Raw genomic sequence first — 20,845 nt, forward strand, 5'->3', positions numbered from 1 at the left:
TCAGAACACTAACAGTCCATTGCGAAATAAGAAATGTCTACAATAGGCCTGATTGCCTTAAATTATGTCATATGCAAGCCATTTGTAAAACTATGTAAATCTGACCGATGTTGAATAACAACAAACTCCCTTGATGATTCTTAAATGTAGGTCCATGTGACACAACTAATATAGCCTACTGGATGCTATCTCTATCTCTCTCTCTCCTGTAAGAAGCCTTGCCTATTTGTCCCCCCAATGCAGCTTCCCAACTCCAGTCATCGAGTACACCCAACAGTAGGCTACATATGTTTGTTGTGGCCCTGGACAAGCATACCTTGACAAGTTGTATCAGGTGTTTTTGTCTGGGGTTACAATTGTGCTCTTGGGGGTACTCAGGCACCGAGGTTGGGAAACACTGCCATAATGCACTCATCTTTTGTTATGACTAATGCATCTGGCCTATAAAGGCCAGCCTATTAGTTATAGCAAATTATGATGCATGTAGGCTGATAGGTTAAGAGAGTGACGGAGGATGACGAAACGGAACGTTCCCATGGAAATTAATTGTATAGAGCGCAAATGATTGTCTGTCAGAAATAGGAAATCGTGTCGTCTCTATTCATTCTATTTCTATATGCAACATTCAGGGCCCGGTTTCCCAAAAGCATCTTAAGGTCATAACTAGACGGAACCATCTTTTACCAATTGTACATCATAATTATATATATATTTTTTGCTAACCGTATCCCTTTTCTGACTTTAACTTAATTCTCCTGTTACGTTATTATCCTGCTGCGTAAGTTATCCTATCTGACGTTAATTTGACAGAAGCTGGATCCCTCCTAGCTTTAAGGCTAAGTTAATCGTTAGAACCTTCATAGGAACATCGCTGAATCTGAGCTCTTTCCCAAACTCATCCTTACTAAAGTTGCACATGTAAACACTTGTTATTTACCGACTTCCTCAGACCACTCGTAGAACAGCTAAGTTCGTCGTTAGATTAGTTTTTTTCCCCTACTGCTTCACTTTATTACCGCTAAACATAAAATATTGATTCTATCTGTCTCTCTGTGAGCGCCGATAACTTCACAACGAAGTTGACTACAAATACAAAGTTGCCAACGTTTTTGCAATTGTAACAAACAATTAAAGGACAAAAAAATGCTCCAAATAAAAACTGAGATGACTGCAGTTAAAGATAAATAGCTTACCTACAGTATAGGCTTCATATTAATATTAAAATCAATTTCATGTTCATTCCATTTCTTTTTCTAGTTGGCTACTGTCTGTAACTTTTGTGTAGCCTGACAGGTGCGCAATGATGTGCCATATGCATTATTATAGGGTCTTAATATTTTCAGCCATAGGTGATAATACCTCTGTAGGAGCTGGTCCATTGTCATTATTGTGGAATAGTTCTAAGGTTAAGGTAAGATTTGAATGGAGAAAGGCAGCGCTGCAATCAGCTTTCTTTCGATCCTAGCGGTATCAATCTAATCGGTATCGATGCGTTCCTCAACACACACACTTAGCAAATGTTCTCTCTGTGTGGTGTTTTGGGAAACACTATTTAAATATTGCGCGTTGCAGGACAGATGTATTGTTAAAACACTCGTAAGCCTAAGTTCCTTCGCTATCGGGAAACCGGGGCCTGAACATTTCAGGTTCATGAATACACCACTGATGTCAGATGCATGGATCGGCCAACTTCTAGCTTGCTAGAGGAGACTGCAGAGAGGAAGTAAGTATGGCATAATGCTGCTGGCCGGGATAGCCCTCCTCATAACACATTCAGGAGGGGGTGAGGGAGAGGGGGAAGGCCCTGCCGGCCTGTGGTGCACCCCTCCACCAGCCAACCAGTGCAGGTATCCCCTCTTTCAGTTTTTTCTCTGCACTACCACACAGGGAGATGGAGAGAGGCGTATCTCTCTCTTTTGCACATTCTTTTTCTGCACTACCACACCAACTAAGAAAAAGAGGATCTCTTTCTCTCACGCTCTCTTCTTTGTCTTTCTCTGCACTACCACACCACCAAGATAAAGATGGAGTCTCTCTCTGTGTGTGTGTGTGTACACAGTACTGTTCCTCCAGATCCATAGGTGTAATCAGGATGTTGGCAGTCCTCATCCTAGAGACAATCACTTTGTCCGTGTCCTATCAGAAGACCAAATGAAAATCCCTTATTTACTGTACTACATTTAAGGGCCCTGGTCAAAATGTCTGAATTGCATTATTATATTATTTATTAACACATATTATTAGTCTCATTAAATGAACCCTTGCAATGACAAACCATATACTGACTTTGTATATTTGTTATTTTCAGATGATTACTGATTTCCAAACTGACGTGGAAATGTGTTGTCTGTAGTGTAATATCAAAATTCTGGATGATTCATATTGACTATAGAACTAGAAATGTCATACACTACATGAACAAAAGTATGTGGACACCTGCTCGTCAAACATATCATTCCAAAATCATGGCCATTAATATGGAGTTGGTCCGCCCTTTGCTGCAATAAAAGCCTCCACTCTTCTGGGAAGGCTTTCCACTCGATGTTGGAACATTGCTGCGGGAACTTGTTTCCAGTCAGCAACAAGAGCATTAGTGAGGACGGGCACTGATGTTTGGCGATTAGGCCTTGCTCGCAGTCTGCGTTCCAATTCATCCCAAAGTTGTTTGATGGAGTTGAGGTCAGGGCTCTGTAAAGTCCAGTCAAGTTCTTCCGCACCGATCTCGACAAACCATTTCTGTATGGACCTCGCTTTGTGCACAGGGGCATTGTCATGCTGAAACAGGAAAGGGCCTCCCCCAAACTGTTGCTAAGAAGTTGTAAGCACAGAATTGTCTAGTATGTATGTATGAATGTATACTGTAGCATTAAGATTTCCCTTGACTGGAACTAAGGGGCCTAGCCTGAACCATGAAAAACAGCCCCAGACCATTATTACTCCTCCACCAAACTTTACAGTTGGTACTATGCATTGGGGCAGGTAGCATTCTCCTGGCATCCACCAAGCCCAGATTCATCTGTCGGACTACCAGATGGTGAAGCGTGATTCATCACTCCAGAGAACGCATTTCCACTGCTCCAGAGTCCAATGGTGGTGAGCTCTAAACCACTCCAGCTGACACTTGGCATTGCACATGGTGATCTTAGGCTTGTGTGTGGCTGCTTGGCCATGGAAGCCAATTTCATGAAGCTACCGACGAACAGTTATTGTGCTGACGTTGCTTCCAAAGGCACATTTGGATCTCGGTAGTGAGTGTTGCAGATTATTTTTACGTGCTTCAGCACTCGGTGGTCCCGTTCTGTGAGCTTGTGTGTCCTACCACTTTGTGGCTGAGCCGATGTTGCTCCTAGACGTTTCCACTTCACAATAACAGCACTTACTGTTGACCACGCTAATTCTAGCAGGGCAGAAATTTGACGAATTGACTTGTTTGAAGGGTGGCATCCTATGACGGTGCCACGTTGAAAGTCACTGAGCTCTTCAATATGGACCATTCTACTGCCAATGTTTGTCTATGGAGATCGCATGGCTGTGTGCTCCATTTTATACAGCTGTCAGCAACGGGTGTGGTTGAAATAGCAGAATCCACTAATTTGAAGGAATATACAGACACTTTTTTATATACAGTATAGTGTATCACCAATATTTCCAAAACTGAGACAGGCCTACAGTATATGGTTCTCTGTTGCAAGGCTTAAATGGTACTTTGAAAAGCAATGTTTTTCTGTATGAATAGTTTTAGTATTAGCTAATTAGCCTTTTGGAGGCCCTGAGTGACATTTTGCCATTGGGTGTAGAGAAAAAGTTGCAGTTTTGAAGCATTTTATTTAAAAAAAATTGCTCCTTTTCTCCCCAATTTCATGATATCCAATCTTGTCTCATCGCTGCAACTCCCCAGCGGGCTCGAGAGAGGCGAAGGTTGAGTCATGCATCCTCCGAAACATGACCCGCCAAGCTGTGCTGCTTCTTTAACACAATGCTTGCTAAACCCGGAAGCCAGCCGCACAAATGTCTCGGAGGAAACACCGTTTAACTCACAACTGAGGTCAGCTTGCAGGCGCCCGGCCCGCCACAAGGAGTCGCTAGAGCACAATGAACTTAAGAAATCCCCCAAATAAAAATATTTATTGGTCTGATGTGATTAATAAGGAGCATCCAGACGATGCACTTGATGAATTTATGAAATTGCTTCTACCAATTATTGATGAACATGCACCTGTTAAGAAACTGTCTGTTTGAACTTTAAAGGCTCCATGGATTGATGAGGAATTGAAAAACGTTGTTTGAAATAGATGGGGCAAAAGGAGTGGCTAATAAATCTGGCTGCACATCTGACTGGTTGACTTACTGCAAATTGAGAAAATATGTGACTAAACTCAACAAAAAGGAGAAGAAACTGTATTATGAAGCCAAGATCAATGGTATAAAGAATGATGGAAAAAACTTTGGAGTGCTTTAAATAAAATTATGGGCGGAAAGACATTCTACTCCAACTTTCATTGAATCAAATGGCTTATTCATCACAAAACTATTTGATGTTGCCTATTATTTTTGATCACTACATTGGCAAAGTGGGCAAACAATGAACAGTAAGCCAGCTATGGGGGTACCACAGGGTTCAATTCTCGGGCCAACTCTTTTCTCTGTATATATCAATGATGTTGCTCTTGCTGCGGGCGATTCCCTGATCCACCTCTACGCAGACGACACCATTCTGTATACTTCTGGCCCTTCCTTGGCCACTGTGCTATCTAACCTCCAAACAAGCTTCAATGCCATACAACACTCCTTCCGTGGCCTCCAACTGTTCTTAAACGCTAGTAAAATCAAATGTATGCTTTTCAACCGTTCGCTGCCTGCACCCGCACGCCCGACTAGCATCACCACCCTGGATGGTTCCGACCTAGAATATGTGGACATCTATAAGTACCTAGGTGTCTGGCTAGACTGCAAACTCTCCTTCCAGACTCATATCAAACATCTCCAATCCAAAATCAAATCTAGAGTCGGCTTTCTATTTCACAACAAAGCCTCCACTCACGCCGCAAAACTTAGACAGTTTTACTATCCTACCGATCCTCAACTTCGGCGATGTCATCTACAAAATAGCTTCCAATACTTTACTCAGCAAACTGGATGCAGTTTATCACAGTGCCATCCGTTTTGTTACTAAAGCACCTTATACCACCCACAACTGCGACCTGTATGCTCTAGTCAGCTGGCCCTCGCTACATGTTCGTCGCCAGACCCACTGGCTCCAGGTCATCTACAAGTCTATGCTAGGTAAAGCTCCGCCTTATCTCAGGTCACTGGTCACGATGGCAACACCCACCCGTAGCACGCGCTCCAGCAGGTGTATCTCACTGATCATCCCTAAAGCCAAAACCTCATTTGGCCGCCTTGCCTTCCAGTTCTCTGCTGCCTGCGACTGGAACAAATTGCAAAAATCTCTGAAGTTGGAGGCTTTTCTCCCCCTCAACAACTTTAAACATCTGCTATCTGAGCAGCTAACCAATCGCTGCAGCTGTACATAGTCCATCGGTATATAGCCCACCCAATTTACCTACCTCATCCTCATACTGTTTTTATTTATTTACTTTTCTGCTCTTTTGCACACCAGTATCCCTACCTGCATGTTCGTCTGATCATTTATCATCTCAGTGTTAATCTGCTAAATTGTAATTATTCACTTTTATTGCCTACCTCATGTCTTTTGCACACAATGTATATAGATTTTCTACTATGTTATTGACTTGTTTATTGTTTACTCCATGTGTAACTCTGTTGTTGTCTGTTCACACTGCTATGCTTTATCTTGGCCAGGTCGCAGTTACAAATGAGAACTTGTTCTCAACTAGCCTACCTGGTTAAATAAAGGTGAAAAAAATAAAAATAATATTCATGCATAAAAAAACAAATAATGAAAGAAAAGTGTTGCAAGTTTTAATTTTGTATGGTTAGTGTGGGAGAAGGTGGAAAAATTGTAATCGATCAGTAAGGACAAACCTGGCATTGACAACTTTGATGGAAAGCTACTGAGCATGGTAGCTGACTCTATAGCCACTCCTATCTGTCATATTGTTAATCTGAGCCTAGAGGAAAGTCTTTGTCTTCGGGCCTGGAGGGAAGCCAAAGTAATTCCGCTAACCAAGAGTGGTAAAGCGGCCTTTACTGTTACTAACAGCAGACCTATCAGCTTTCTGCCAGTTCTTAGCAAACTGTTGGAAAACTGGTGTTTGAGCAAATCCAATGCTATTTCTCTGTAAACAAATTAACAACGGACTTTCAGCATGCTTATAGAGAAGGGCACTCAACATGTACTGCACTGACACAAACGACTGATGATTGGTTGTGATGGGTTCGGATTTCTAAACTTATATTATTAATCATTAGTTATACTAGAGACATGAGGAGTGTCATAGTCTGGTTTAAGAAGTTGATGGGTATCTGTAGGAGGAATGTATATGGTAGAGGCAATAAGGCTTGGAATGTACTGAGTGAAGGAAAGACGATCACATTTTGGCAGGCACAGATAAGGGTGGAGAGATGTGGTTTAGTAAGGAAGGGGCCCAGGTCACGTTAAGGGAGAAGGAACAGTTTATTTCCCATGTCACTTAATTTCCTGCCTAGCAACAAAGAGGAGGAAATTCCAACCCAAATTGTGGTGTATATGTACTACCACTGGTGGAACCACGTTTTTGTCTTATGCCGCTGTATTGACCCAATGTGTAAATAAACTTGTTTGGAGCTTTCATAGTGTCCGTCAATTTCTTACTCTGATATTTAGAGCCTAAAAGTTGAAAGAAATGGACAATAAGAATATTGTGGGAGCTGTACTGTTAGATTTCAGTGCAGCCTTTGATTTTTATTGACCCTAAGCTGTTGTTGAAAAAATGTATGTGTTATGGCTTTTCAACCTCATGGATTCAGAGCTATTTATCTAATAGAACTCAAAGGGTTTTCTTTAATGGAAGCTTCTCTAATGATAAACATATCAAATGTGGTGTACCGCAGGGCAGCTCTATAGGCCCTCTACGCTTTTCTATTTTTACCAATGACCTGCCACTGGCATTAAACAAAGCATTTATGTCCATGTATGCTGATGATTCAACCATATATGCATCAGCAACCACAACTAATGAAGTCACTGAAACCGTTAACAAAGAGTTGCAGTCTTTTGGAATAGGTGGCCAGAAAATAAACTGGTCCTGAACACCTCTAAAACTAAGAGCATTGTATTTGGTACAAATCATTCCCTAAATTCTAGATTTCAGCTGAATCTGGTAATGAATGGAGTGGCTGTTGAACAAGTTCAAGAGACTAAACTACTTGGTGCTACCTTAGATAACCTGTCATGGTCAAAACATATAGATTCAATGGTTGTAGAGATGGGGAGAGGTCTCTCCGTAATAAAGAGATTCTCTGCTTTTTTGACACCACACTCCAAAAAGCTAGTTTTGTCTTATCTTGGTTATTGTCCAATCTTGTGGTCGAGTGCTGCAAGGAAATACCTAGTTAAGCTGCAGCTGGCCCAGAACAGAGTGCCATGTTATGCTCTTTATTGTAATCAGAGGGCTGATATAAATACTATGCATGCCAGTCTCTCTTGGCTGAGAGTTGAAGAGAGAATGACTGCATCACTTATTTTGATAAGAACAAATTGTTTGCATAGTAACTTACACACACCCCACCAGACATGCCACCAGGGGTCTTTTCACAGTCTCCAAATCCAGAACAAATTCAAGAAAGTGTACAGTATTATATAGAGACATTATTACAAGAACAGCAAACCTGTTTAAAAAATGTGTCCTTAAGCTGTTCCTGTCTATTAATGTATTATGTCATGTTTCATGTTTTGTATGAACCCCAGGAAGAGTTGCAACAGCTAATGGGGATCCTAATAAAATACCCCCAGCCAAACCCCCACGACGCTGGACCAATTGTGTGCTACCCTATGGGGCTCCCGGTCACTGCCGGCTGTGACATAGCCTGGGAACAAACCCGAGGCTGTAGTGGCGCCTCAGAACTGTGATGCAGTGCCTTAGGCCTCTGCGCCACCTGGGATGCCCTTAAAGTATATTTTACCGTAGGTATGAGGTACTTTTCTGAATATGCATATTTTTTTTAATACTCCAAACACACCACTTTTGTGCGTGGTTTAAGAGATCTATTTTAATGTAATCTGACCATAGCTTACCTGGAGTTAGATAAACAGCATTGGCACGTGGAACCGATCTTGTGGTCAAATGATGTGAAAATAAAACTCTTTAGCCACACATGCCAGTGGTGGGTTTGGCATAAAAAAAACAGAAGCATATACAAAGTATCTCAGACCTATGGTAAAATATGGTGGTGGATCTTTGATGTTATTGGGTTGTTTTGCTTCCACTGCTCCTGGGGCCCTTGTTAAGTTCAATGGCATCATGAACTTTACCAAGACCCTGGACATTTTAGCCAAAAATCTGGTTGCAAGTGGACCTTCCAGCAAGACAATAACCCCACGCACTAAACAAAATAAATTGTTAATTGACCACAAAATAATCATTTTACAACAACCATCTGTCTCCGGACTTTAACCCCATTGAAAACCTGTGGTTTGAATTGGGGAGGGCAGTCAATAAGAGCAGACAAAGAATATCAAGGATCTCGAAGTCTTCTGTATGGAGGAATGGTCTGAGCCCTCCCATCGTGGATTCCAGTTTCATAAAACATGTTATTAAAATGCTGTGTCGTAATCCTGGCAAGGGGAGGGTAATACAGTATTGAATACAGTGGTGCCAATAAGTTTGACCCCCCCCCCCCACTTTTTTCCCTTACTTGTTAAACAAAATGTCTTTCAATGAACATTTGTATTAGTATAAAATAATATAATTTCCAGATTTTCTTTTAGCATACAATATATAATATTTGTATTTCATTTATACAGTCTTTTTTGCTCATCTTTATCAAGGGTGCCAATAATTATGGACTTGACTGTATATGTAATAAAGACATTTCATTCTCATAGTAGTCTCGCCAAGCAGGTCTCGTCATCACAGAGGTGAGAGGATGGTACTGTCTGACTTAGAGATGGTGACCAGTTCTCCAGAACTGCTGGTATGCATTTGATTTGAGACAACAAATATGGCGTCAATCGTTGATCATCACATTTTGTGCACTGATTCATTGTCATGTGGCTTGTTCTGAGTGAGATGGATTGGAACTACACTGAACAAAAATATAAACGCAAATGTAAAGTGTTGGTCCAATGTTTCATGAGCTGAAATAAAACATCCCAGAAATGTTCCATATGCACATTAGTTCTCCAAAATAACGTGCACAGATTTGTTTACATCCCTGTTAGTTAGCATTTCTGCTTTGCCAAGATAATCCATCCATCATTGACCTGACTGCAGTTGAGTGTCTTAACCTTCAATGGCCACTGGCATGCTGGAGAAGTGTGCTCTTCACAGATGTATCCTGGTTTCAACTGTACTGGGCAGATTGCAGACAGCGGTTTGCTGATGTCAATGTTGTGAACAGAGTGCCCCATGGTGGGGTTATGGTATGGGCAGGCATAAGCTACGGACAACGAACACAATTGCATTTTATCAATGGCAATTTGAATGCTCAGAGATACCATGACGAGATCCTGAGGTCCATTGTCGTGGTATTCATCCGCCGCCATCACCTCATGTTTCAGCATGATAATGTGCGTCTCCATGTCGGAAGGATCTGTATGCATTTCCTGGAAGCTGAAAATGTCCCAGTTCTTCCATGGCCTGCATACTCACCAGACATGTCCATTGAGCATGTTTGGGATGCTCGTCATAGACTTGTACGACAACGTGTTCCAGTTTCTGCCAATTTCCAGCAACTTTGCACAGCCATTGAAGGGGAGTGGGACAACATTCCACAAGCCACAATCACCATCCTGATCAACACTATACGAAGGAGATTTGTCGCACTGCAGGAGGCAAATGGTCACACCAGTTACTGACTGGTTTTCTCATCCAAGCCCCTACTTTTTGTGTGTGTGACAAACAGATGCATATCTGTATTCCCAGTCCTGTGATGTCCATAGATTAAGGGCCTAATTTATTTATTTCAATTGACTTGAGTTCCTTATATTCTTTGAAATTCTTGCATGCTGCGTTTTATATTTTTGTTCAGTGTAGATGGTAATTGTATAAGAACTACAAGACTGAGCTCAGGTGCCTCCTGTTTCCATTAATCATCATTGAGATGTTTCTACAATTTGATTGGAGTCCACCTGTGGTAAATTCAATTGATTGGACATGATTTGGAAAGGCACACAACTGTCTATAAACGGTCCCACAGTTGACCATGCATGTCACAGAAAAAAACAAACCATAAGGTCGAAGGAATTGTCTGTAGAGTTCCGAGACAGGATTGTGTCGAGACACAGATCTGGGGAAGAGTACCATAAAATGTCTGCAGCATTGAAGGTCCCCAAGAAAACAGCGGCCTCCATCATTTTTAAATGGAAGAAGTTTGGAACCACCAAGAACTCTTCCTAGTGCTGGCCGCCCAGCCAAACTGAGCAATCGGGGGAGAAGGGCCTTGGTCAGGGAGGTGGCCAAGTACCCGATGGTCACTCTGACAGAGCTCTAGAGTTCCTCTGTGGAGATGGGAGAACACTCTCAGAAGGACAACCATCTCTGCTGCTCTCCACCAATCAGGCCTTTATGGTAGAGTGGCCAGACGGAAGCCACTCCCCAGTAAAAGGCACATGACAGTCCGCTTGGAGTTTGACAAAAGGCACCTAAAGACTATGAGACACAAGATTCTCTGGTCTGATGAAACCAAGATTGAACTCTTTGGCCTGAATGCCAAGCTTCACGTCTGGCACCATCCCTATGGTGAAGCGTGGTGGTGGTGGTGGTGGCAGCATCATGCTGTGGGAATGTTCTTCATCGGCAGGGACTGGGAGACTAGTCAGGATCGAGGCAAAGATGAATGGAGCAAAGTACAGAGAGATGCTTGAGGAAAACCTTCTCCAGAGCGCTCAGGACCTCAGATTGGGGCGAAGTTTCACCTTCCAACAGGACAATGACCCTAAGCATGCTGCCAAGACAGCACAGGAGTGGCTTCGGGACAAGTCTGTGAATGTCCTTGAGTGACCCTTCCAGAGCCCGGACTTGAACCCGAGACCTGAAAATAGCTGTGCAGCGACGCTCCCCATCTAACCTGACAGAGCTTGAGAGGATCTGCAGAGAAGAATGGGAGAAACTCCCTAAATATAGGTGTGCCAAGCTTGTAGCGTCATACCCAAAAATAATCAAGGCTGTAATCGCTGCCAAAGGTGCTTCAACAAAGTACTGAGTAAAGGGTCATGAATAGTTATGTGAATGTGATATCAGTTTTTATTTTTTTGCATTTTTTTAATATAAAAGTTGTTTATGCTTTGTCATTATGGGGTGTTGTGTATAGATAAATCCATTTTAGAATAAAGTTGTAACGTAATAAAATCAAGGGGTCTGAATACTTTCTGAGAACACTGTATTTTACAGCAAATGTCATGATGAAATAATTAAAGTATAATTGATCAAATTGTCACGAGAAGGAGCATTGGTGACCTTTTACAAAATGTAATAAATTGAAAATGAGTAATTCATTTCAGAAAAATAACTTGCTTTTCTATCATCCACCTGGACATTTCCAATGATGACATTTATGTAAAACGTGTTGATTAATTAATGATGAAGTAAATGATGTGATGAATATATTATTTTTGTGCAATGACAAGGTAAACTAACCATTTCATTGATGTAAATGCTTCAGGTGACGAGGTCACACAACACAGACAGGCAGGTGTGGAGACTGGGACAAGTTTCTATAGGATCAGAAGAAGAAAGAAAGATCTAAGGATTCATAATAGCAGGATCTAACCCAACTTGCATCTTGTTAGTCTCATTTAAAGAGTGAATACAAATGTATTGGGGATTATAATAGATTTGTTAAGGTGACTAGACCTCTAATTCACACACAGAACTAGAAAATATTTCCTGAAGAAAATGTGTGCTTGCTTTAGTTGTCAACATGTTTTTTATAGTAGTGGAAGAAGTTGGCACACTAATGACCTGCTCCATTGGTAGTGTCTGACAATACCTTGTAGGCTATCCAGTAAAACCACACTTGTTACAATAGGCTACGAAGTAAAGCTAATGATGCTAATATTTTTGAATAGTAACATGTTTCTTATGCCTACCATTAGCCTGTAGACCTATTATTCAAATTCATAAACTTCTCTCCAATCAATTACATATTAGCGTTTGACCTATTAGCTGTTGATTGCTGCTAAACCAAATACATGACCGTGTATGTTCTCAAACCTCACCCCCGAGCTCTGGCCATCCACCCATTTGTGCTCGTCTTGCATGGAAAAGAGTGGGCGTGTGCCCGCATGGGGGTTTTCCCGCTGCAGTCTCGATCGAGACTGGTCTGCACCATCTGTGTCATGTTTTGGCTCTAACTGCAACCTCTTTATTTCCCCACGTATTCAGCTGATAAATGCAATCAGTGAGTCTGAATTGAATCAGCTGCCTTCGTCAATATTAGGAGTAGGCTATTTATTTTATTATGACAATATCAAATGTCGTATTTATCCATCTGTGATGGATATTGATGGCAGCTATTGAGGGCAAACCGAATAGTTAGCCTCTCAAATGGTGGTGATGGCCTCCATTTGAAGTAGATTTGTACCAGATGAAAACACCTCTGTAAAGCGAAGTTGATTTTGAGAGAGTACGTAGAAGTGTTGATCTAGGATACGGCTCCCCCTGTGCATGTGATCTTATTAACTGTGATTTAAAAGCCAAAACGTATCCTAAATCAGCACTCCTACTCTGGAAGTGCTTGATAAATACGGGCCCGTTCCTAGTAGGTGGTAGGCTTTTGGAAAGGTCCCCAGCTCTGAGAGCATATGGCACTATAAGTCCATAGGCTGTGCCTGTGTCCCAAATGGCACCCGATTCCCTATAAAGTGTACTACTTTTGACAAGGGCCCATAGGAACTATAGAAAATAGTGTGCCATTTATTATGCACCCTGTGAGTCCATATTAATAAATGGAGAAAAGCAGAATGAGGACATGAATAATTCACTGGTTTAACGGTCGGAGCTCGAAGTTGGGAGCTTTGATTGACAGCCAGCAGCTTAGGTGTTGTGATTTTGATTTGGCATTTTGATTTGGATTTGGCATTCCTCCATTTTCTGTGATCCCATGTTGCCGGAGACTACTTCAAGATAACCTTTTTTTTAAATAAAATGCCATAAGGTGTAAAGAATTTTGTTTTAACGGCCGTATTTCCTTTGATTAAATGTTTTATTTCATTTTGATTCAGTGTTGACTTTCATGTGCTTCTGTTGCATTTACATGTCCATGTCAGGATTTTTTTTTTTGAAAGACCAAATGTTGTTTTGAATATGTCACAGCAGGTCAGACTGGGCTTAGAGGAGTAGGGTAAAGTTGCCCCCTAGATGCTGATTTTAGGTAAGTTTAGCATTTTCCCCACTAATGGTTATGGTTAGAATTGGGAGATAGGAAGCTGATCCTGAGTCTGTATCTAGGGGAATCTTCACCTTGGAGCAAAATTTGAGGCTAAAAACCTAAAGGATAGGGGGAAGTATACTGTTTGGTCTATGTGCTTCTGTATTCTACTTCCATTCTTCTCATCGTGGGTCTTTTAATCTTGCGGTTTGTGTTTCTGGTTCATTTCTGGCAGTTATTGAAGTGTGTGGTGTGTTTGGTCTGAAGTTAGCCTCTTAAAGGCTTCTGCCATCCATCTTTCCATGCTCCTGTGGAGAACGATCTGTCCGTGATTCAGTTTGTCTTGTGTATTCCTGGCACATTTGAGACTGACAGTCAACATCAGACAGAGACAATGTTACATGCTTAAAAAGACAAGTAGCCTAACTACACACACACACACACACACACACACACCTCCTCTTCCCATTCTGGCCCTCCATAAGATATCATTACTTGTCTTCTTCCCCACAGGCAAAAGAACAGTGTTTTCTTTAACCTAGTTGCCATGCAGAAAATCCTTCCCATTGGTTTATTTCCCAATGGCCTTTAGATTTAGTTGTTGTATGATTAAATCTGATTTAAAAAGATAAATAAACCAGCTGTGTAGCTAATAGATATCCGGGCTGGGGTCAATTCGAATTGAAACAGTAAATTCAGGAAGTTAACTTAAATAACTATTTTAAAAAATAATATGAAAAAACACCTTCTTTCAATGAGTTGTCAATGAACTGAGGAGTAGAAGCTATGTATTTCAAAAGTTTATTTCAAATTGCTAAAGTGATTTAAAATCACTTCCTGAATTGACCTCAGCCTTGATAGATTTGCCTTTTGATTAGTCAACTCATTCTATGTAAGCCTGTTGGACCTGTGTGTACTGTGTAGGCAATTTGGCAGCCATTTTGTGTCATCACAGGCCAGTAGAAAATCATACGTTTCAAATTAACCTAGAACAAAACATCCTGCTTGGTGTCTATGGTTATGGAGATTTGTTAAGTTCTTGGTCTCCTGTCACATCATATGGCGAGGTCATCAACAGCTCGTCGATTTGTCGCTCCAAAGACATTGGCTTGTTCCCTCAACAGCTCAATCTCGCTCTCTCGCTCTCTCTCTCAATTCAGTTCAAAGGGGCTTTATTGGCATAAAAAACATGTGCAAAAGCAAGTGAAATAAACAATATACAAAAGTGAGAAAACACTTAACAACAATTAAAATTGAACAGTAAATATTGCACTCAAAAAGGTTTAAACAATCTGCACATTTAAAGTGTTATATTATTAGCTATGTGCAAGTAGTAGTACAAATAGTAAGGGAAGATAGATAAACAGTTATATATTAGTGGTATTTACAAAGTTGTTTGCTCCACTGGTTGCCCTTTTCTCATGGCAATGAGCCAAAAATCTTGCTGCTGTGATTGTACACTGCGGTATATCGCCTAAAAGATATTGAGTTTATCAATGTTTGATTTGTCTTCAAATTCTTTGTGGGTCTGTGTGATCTGTGGGAAATATGTATCTCTAATGTGGTCATCCATTTGGCAGGAGGTTAAGAAGTGCAGCTTGGGGCCCATAGGCAGACCTGCCCCCCCCCCCCCCAATTCTTCCCAAACAGACTCTGTGTCTAGGATGAACAATTCATCTCTGTGGCTGGGCAGATGGTGTTATTGTCCCAGCTTGAGTCTGGAACCTTGGTACTCCTTCACGTACCTCACCGGTCTTCTTATCAGTCAGCAGAGACCTTGAGATTAGGGAGTCAGTCCACTACATAATTGCTCTTCTCATACACAGGGAAAACACATATTTCTATTTAACAAATGAGCCATCTATTCATACTAAGATAATATAATGATATGAAACATATTGAGAAAATATGATGAAACCATATTAAGATATAAGACAGTGCTATAGGACACTAAAATATGATTTATCAGCTCGAACACATAGCTCCCACCCTTATGGACAGGCCCCCTGTTTACTTTCCCGCTGACCAAATACCATTGCACATACAGTACCAGTCAACTTTAGACACACCAACTCATTCCAGGGTTTTTCTTTATTTTTACTATTTTCTACATTGTAGAATAATAATGAAGACATCAAAACTGTGAACACATATTGAATCATGTAGTAAACAAAAAAGTGTTTAACAAATCAAAATAGATTTTAGATTCTTCAAAGTAGCCAGCCTTTGCCTTGACAGCTTTGCACACTCTTGGCATTCTCTCAACCAGCTTCACCCGGAATGCTTTTCCAACAGTCTTGAAGGCGTTCCCACATATGCTGAGCACTTGTTGGCTGCTTTTCCTTCACTCTGCGGTCCAACTCATCCCAAACCATCTTCATTTGGTTGAGTTTGGGGAATTGTGGAGGCCAGGTCACCTGATGCACCACTCCATCACTTATCTTATTGGTCAAATAGCCCCTACACAGCCTGGATGTGTGTTGGGTCATTGTCCTGCTGGAAAAACAAATGATAGTCCCACTAAGCGCAAACTAGATGGGATGGTGTATCGCTGCAGAATGCTGTGATAGCCATGCTGGTTAAGTGTGCCTTGAATTCTAAAATAAATCACTGACAGTATCACCAGCAAAGCACCATCACACCTCCTCCATGCTTCTCGGTGGGAACCACACACGCGGAGATCATCCGTTCACCTACTCTGCATCTAACAAAGACCAAAGGACAGATTTCCACCGATCTAATGTCGATTGCTCGTGTTTCTTGACCAAGCAAGTATCTTCTTATTGGAGTCCTTTTAGTAGTGGTTTCTTTGCAGCAATTCGACCACGAAGGCATGATTCACGCAGTCTCCTCTGAACAGTTGATGTTGAGATGTGTCTGTTACTTGAAGTCTGTGAAGCATTTATTTGGGCTGCAATTTCTGAGGCTGGTAACTCTAATTAACTTATTCTCTGCAGCAGAGGTAACTCTGGGTCTTCCATTCCTGTGGCGGTTCTCATGAGAGCCAGTTTCACCATAGTGCTTGATGGTTTTTGCAACTGCACTTGAAGAAACGTTCAAAGTTCTTGAAATTTTCCGGATTGACTGACCTTCATGACTTAAAGTAATGATGGACTGTCGTTTCTCTTTGCTTATTTGAGCTGTTTTTTGCCATAATATGGTCTTGGTCTTTTACCAAATAGGGCTATCTTCTGTATACCACTCCTACTTTGGCACAACACAATTGATTGGCTCAAACACATTAAGAAGGAAAGAAATTCCACAAATTAACTTTTAACAAGGCACACCTGTTAATTGATATGGATTACAGTTGACTACCTCATGAAGCTGGTTGAGAGAATGCCAAGAATATGCAAAGCTGTCGTCAAGGCAAAGGGTGGCTACTTTTGAAGAATCTCAAATATAAAATATATTTAGATCTGTTTTGTTTTTTAAATGGTTTACTACATGTTTCCATATGTGATATTTCATAGTTTTGATATCTTCACTATTCTAAAATGTAGAAAATAGTAAAAAATAAAGAAAAACCCTTGAATGAGTAGGTGTGCCTAAACTTTTGACTGGTACTGCAGATCATTCCATCTAACCCATAAAACGTTCATCACTACTTCTAGGCTACTTACAGTATTTAATTATAAACATACGAAAACTTGCTCAAGTCAATCTGTCACTTTCCAACAATAGTCAAGGATTTTCTTAATTTTGGGTCAGGTATTTCTGCCACTGTGTACTCTCTGTTTGGGGCCAGATAGCATTCCTATTTTCTCTGTGTTTTGGTTGATTCATTCCATTGTGTCAAATAGTTATCTTTTTGCTTTCTCATTTGGTTGGATCTAATTGTGTTGCTGTCCCGGGGCTCTGTGGGGTCTGTTTGTGTTTGTGAACAAAGAACCAGCTGGCTGAGGGGACTCTTCTCTATGTTAATCTCTCTGTAGGTGAGGGCCTTGTGGTTGAATGTGTGGGCATCACTCCCTTTTTAGGTGGTTTAAAATTTAACTGCTCTATTCTGGTTTTGATAACTAGCGGTTATAGTCCTAATTCTGCTCTGCATGCATTGTTTGGGGTTTTGTGTTGTACACAAAGTATATTTTTGCAGAATTGTGCGTACAGTCTCAATTGGGTGTTTGTGCCATTAGTGAATTATTGGTTTGTCTGGCTCTCTCGCTCTGTGTGTGTGTCTGTCTGTCTGAAGTTTTGTTTCTAATTGTTCCTAATTGACCTCAAAGGACTTAATATTTGCTAATGTTTTCTACCCAACACCATTCTTTTGTAGCTGCAAAAATATTTCTGCTCTGTTTTTATGGACTCTGTTTACAATGGTGCTTGAGGCACAGCTGTCAGTCAGGTTGAGAATCCGTTTGTGGTTTGTGATATACAGGGCAATCGGAAAGTTTTCAGACCCCTTTCCTTTTTCCAAATGTTCTTATGTTACCGCCTTGTTCTAAAATGATGAAATCAAATCTTAAAAACCCCATAATGACGAAGCGAAACGTTTTTGTTTTGTTTATTGACAATAAAAAAACATAAATACCTTACTTACATATGTATTCAGACCTTTTTACTATGAGACTCAAAATTGAGTTCAGGTGCATCTTATTTCCATTGATCGTCCTTAAGATGTTTCTACAACTTGATTTGGAGTCCACCTGTGGTAAATACAATTGATTGGACATGATTTGGAAAGACACACAGCTGTCTATATAAGGTCCCACAGTTGACAGTGAATGTCAGAGCAAAAACCAAGCCGCGAGGTCGAAGGAATTGTCCGTAGAGCGCCCAGACAGGATTGTGTCTAGGCACAGATCTGGGGAAGGCTACCAAAACATTTCTACAGCATTGAAGGTCCCCAAGAACACAGTGGCCTCCATCATTCTTAAATGGAAGTAGTTTGGAACCACCTAGAGCTGCCCCCCCCACCCACCCCCTGGCCAAATTGAGAAATCGGGGGAGAAGGGCCTTGGTCAGGGAGGTGACCAAGTACCCAATGGTCACTCTGACAGAGCTCCAGAGTTCCTCTGTGGGGATGGGAGAACCTTCCAAAAGGACAACCATCTCTGCAGTACTCCACCAATCAGGCCTTTATGGTAGAGTTTCCAGACGGAAGCCACTCCTCAGTAAAAGGCATATGACACCCCGTTTGGACTTTGCCAAAAGGCACCTTTGCCAAAAAACAAGATTCTCTGGTCTGATGAAACCAAGACTGAACTCTTTGGCCTGAATGCCAAGCGTCACATCTGGAGGTAACCTGGCACCATCCCTACAGTGAAGCATGGTGGGGGCAGCATCATGCTGTGGGGATGTTTTTGCAGAGGCAGGGACTGGGAGACTAGTCAGGATCGAGGGAAAGATGAATGGAGCAAAGTACAGAGAGATCCTTGATTAAACCTGCTCCAGAGCACTCAGGACCTCAGACTGGGGTGAAGATTCACTTTCCTACATGACAACAACCCTAAGCACACATCCAAGACAACGTAGGAGTGGCTTCGGGACAATTCTCTGAATGTCCTTGACTTTACCAGCCAGAGCCCGATCGAACATCTCTGGAGAGACCTGAAAATAGCTGTGCAGCAACGCTCCCATTCAACCTGACAGAGTTTGAGAGGATCTGCAGAGAAGAATGGGAGAAACTCCCCAAATACAGGTGTGCCAAGCTTGTAGCTTCATACCCAAGAACACTCAAGACTGTAATTGCTGCCAAAGGTGCTTCAACAAAAGTACAATGTCTTTCTATTTTTTATTAATTTGCAAGTATTTCTAAAAACCTGTTTTTGCTTTGTCATTATGGGGTGTTGTGTGTAGATCGATGAGGAGGGAAAAAACGACATCCGTTTTAGAATAAAAACGTAACAAAATGTAACGTAACAAAATGTGGGAAAAGTGAAGGGTCTGAATACTTTCCAAATGCACTGTATAGTTTACTGTATAGTAGGCTAAATTGTATTTTACTTTTAGTTTGCTCTGAGCTTAAAGCAATGGTGGAAGTTGAATACACTTTTTCCAACCACAGACATTTGGTAGAAACACCCAATTCTGAATTGATTGTCCAATAGTATTTGTCAATAGTGTAGCCTACCCAAATAAGGTACAATTTTATAAAACTGACACATGCTAATCTTCAAGGATATCAGAGACTTGTTGGTAGGAGGTCAGTTCACGTCAATAACAGAGCCCCCTGTTTTTTGTGTCTGGTCCGTACAGGCTGTAGGATGTTCTCGTCAGTGAAGGCCTTCGAGGGGCAGCAATACTCCACCCTGAAGAGGCAATGCCTTGCCAGTGGCCTTCTGTTTGAAGACCCACACTTCCCCGCCTTGGACGACACCCTCTTCTACCAGGGCAACAGGATTGGACGCGTGCACTGGAAAAGACCCCAGGTGAGGGAGCTTTCTGGCTATCACACACACTAATACTACTACTACTTCTTACACTAATATATATATATTTTTAGGAAATGTCCTTTTTAAAATTTCATTCATGGTTTATTTGGAAAGGGACATATTCAAGGATCTGATGACAGGACTCAAGGCTTTGATGAAGGCGATTTATGCCGAAATGTAAGCCGTTTGTTTGTTTGTCCCATCAATAAATCTATCCGATTTACAGATGACAGCTTTGCACACTCTTGGCATTCTCTCAACCAGCTTCATGAGGTAGTCACCTGGAATGCATTTCAATTAACAGGTGTGTCTTGGTTCATTAGTGAAATGTCTTTCCTTCTTAATGCGTTTGAGCCAATAAGTTCTGTTGTGACAAGGTATGGGTGATATACAGAAGATAGCCCTATTTGTTAAAAGACCAAGTCCATATTATGGCAAGAACAGCTCAAATAAAAAAGAGAAACAACAGTCCATCATTACCTTAAGACACGAAGGTCAGTCAATCCGGAAAATTTCAAGAACTTTGAACGTTTCTTCAAGTGCAGTTGCAAAAACCAAGCGCTATGATGAAATTTGCTCTCATGAGGACCTCCACAGGAAAAGAAGACCCAGAGTTACTTCTGCTGCAGCCCAAATAAATGCTTCAGAGTTCAAGTAACAGACACATCTCAACATCAACTGTTCAGAGTAGACTGCGTCAATGAGGCTTTCATGGTCGAATTGCTGCAAATAAACCACTACTAAAGGACACCAAAAAGAAGGAGAGACTTTCTTGGGCCAAGAAACATGAGCAATGGACCGGTGGAAATCTGTCCTTTCGTCTGATGAATCCAAATTTGAGATTTTTTGGTTCTAACCGCCGTGTCTTTGTGAGACGCAGAGAAGTGGAACGGATGATCTCTGCATGTGTAGTTCCCACCTTGAAGCACGGAGGAGGAGGTGTGATGGTGTGGGGGTCCTTTGCTAGTGACACAGTTTGT

The 20,845-nt window shown here is 41.4% G+C and overlaps 1 protein-coding gene across 1 annotated transcript in view; it reads left to right on the forward strand.

Moving 5' to 3' along the window:
- Positions 1–19,596: 19,596 nt before the first annotated feature.
- Positions 19,597–20,845, forward strand: part of LOC115105341 (calpain-5-like) — a 40,306-nt gene continuing 39,057 nt past the window's right edge. Inside the window, 2 exon segments of the mRNA XM_029627274.2 lie at positions 19,597–19,642; positions 19,645–19,862. Of these exon segments, the coding sequence (XP_029483134.2) occupies positions 19,597–19,642; positions 19,645–19,862 (264 nt within the window).

The sequence above is a fragment of the Oncorhynchus nerka genome, linkage group LG22 (genome assembly GCF_034236695.1).
Source record: "Oncorhynchus nerka isolate Pitt River linkage group LG22, Oner_Uvic_2.0, whole genome shotgun sequence".
In the NCBI taxonomy this organism is placed as follows: domain Eukaryota; kingdom Metazoa; phylum Chordata; class Actinopteri; order Salmoniformes; family Salmonidae; genus Oncorhynchus; species Oncorhynchus nerka.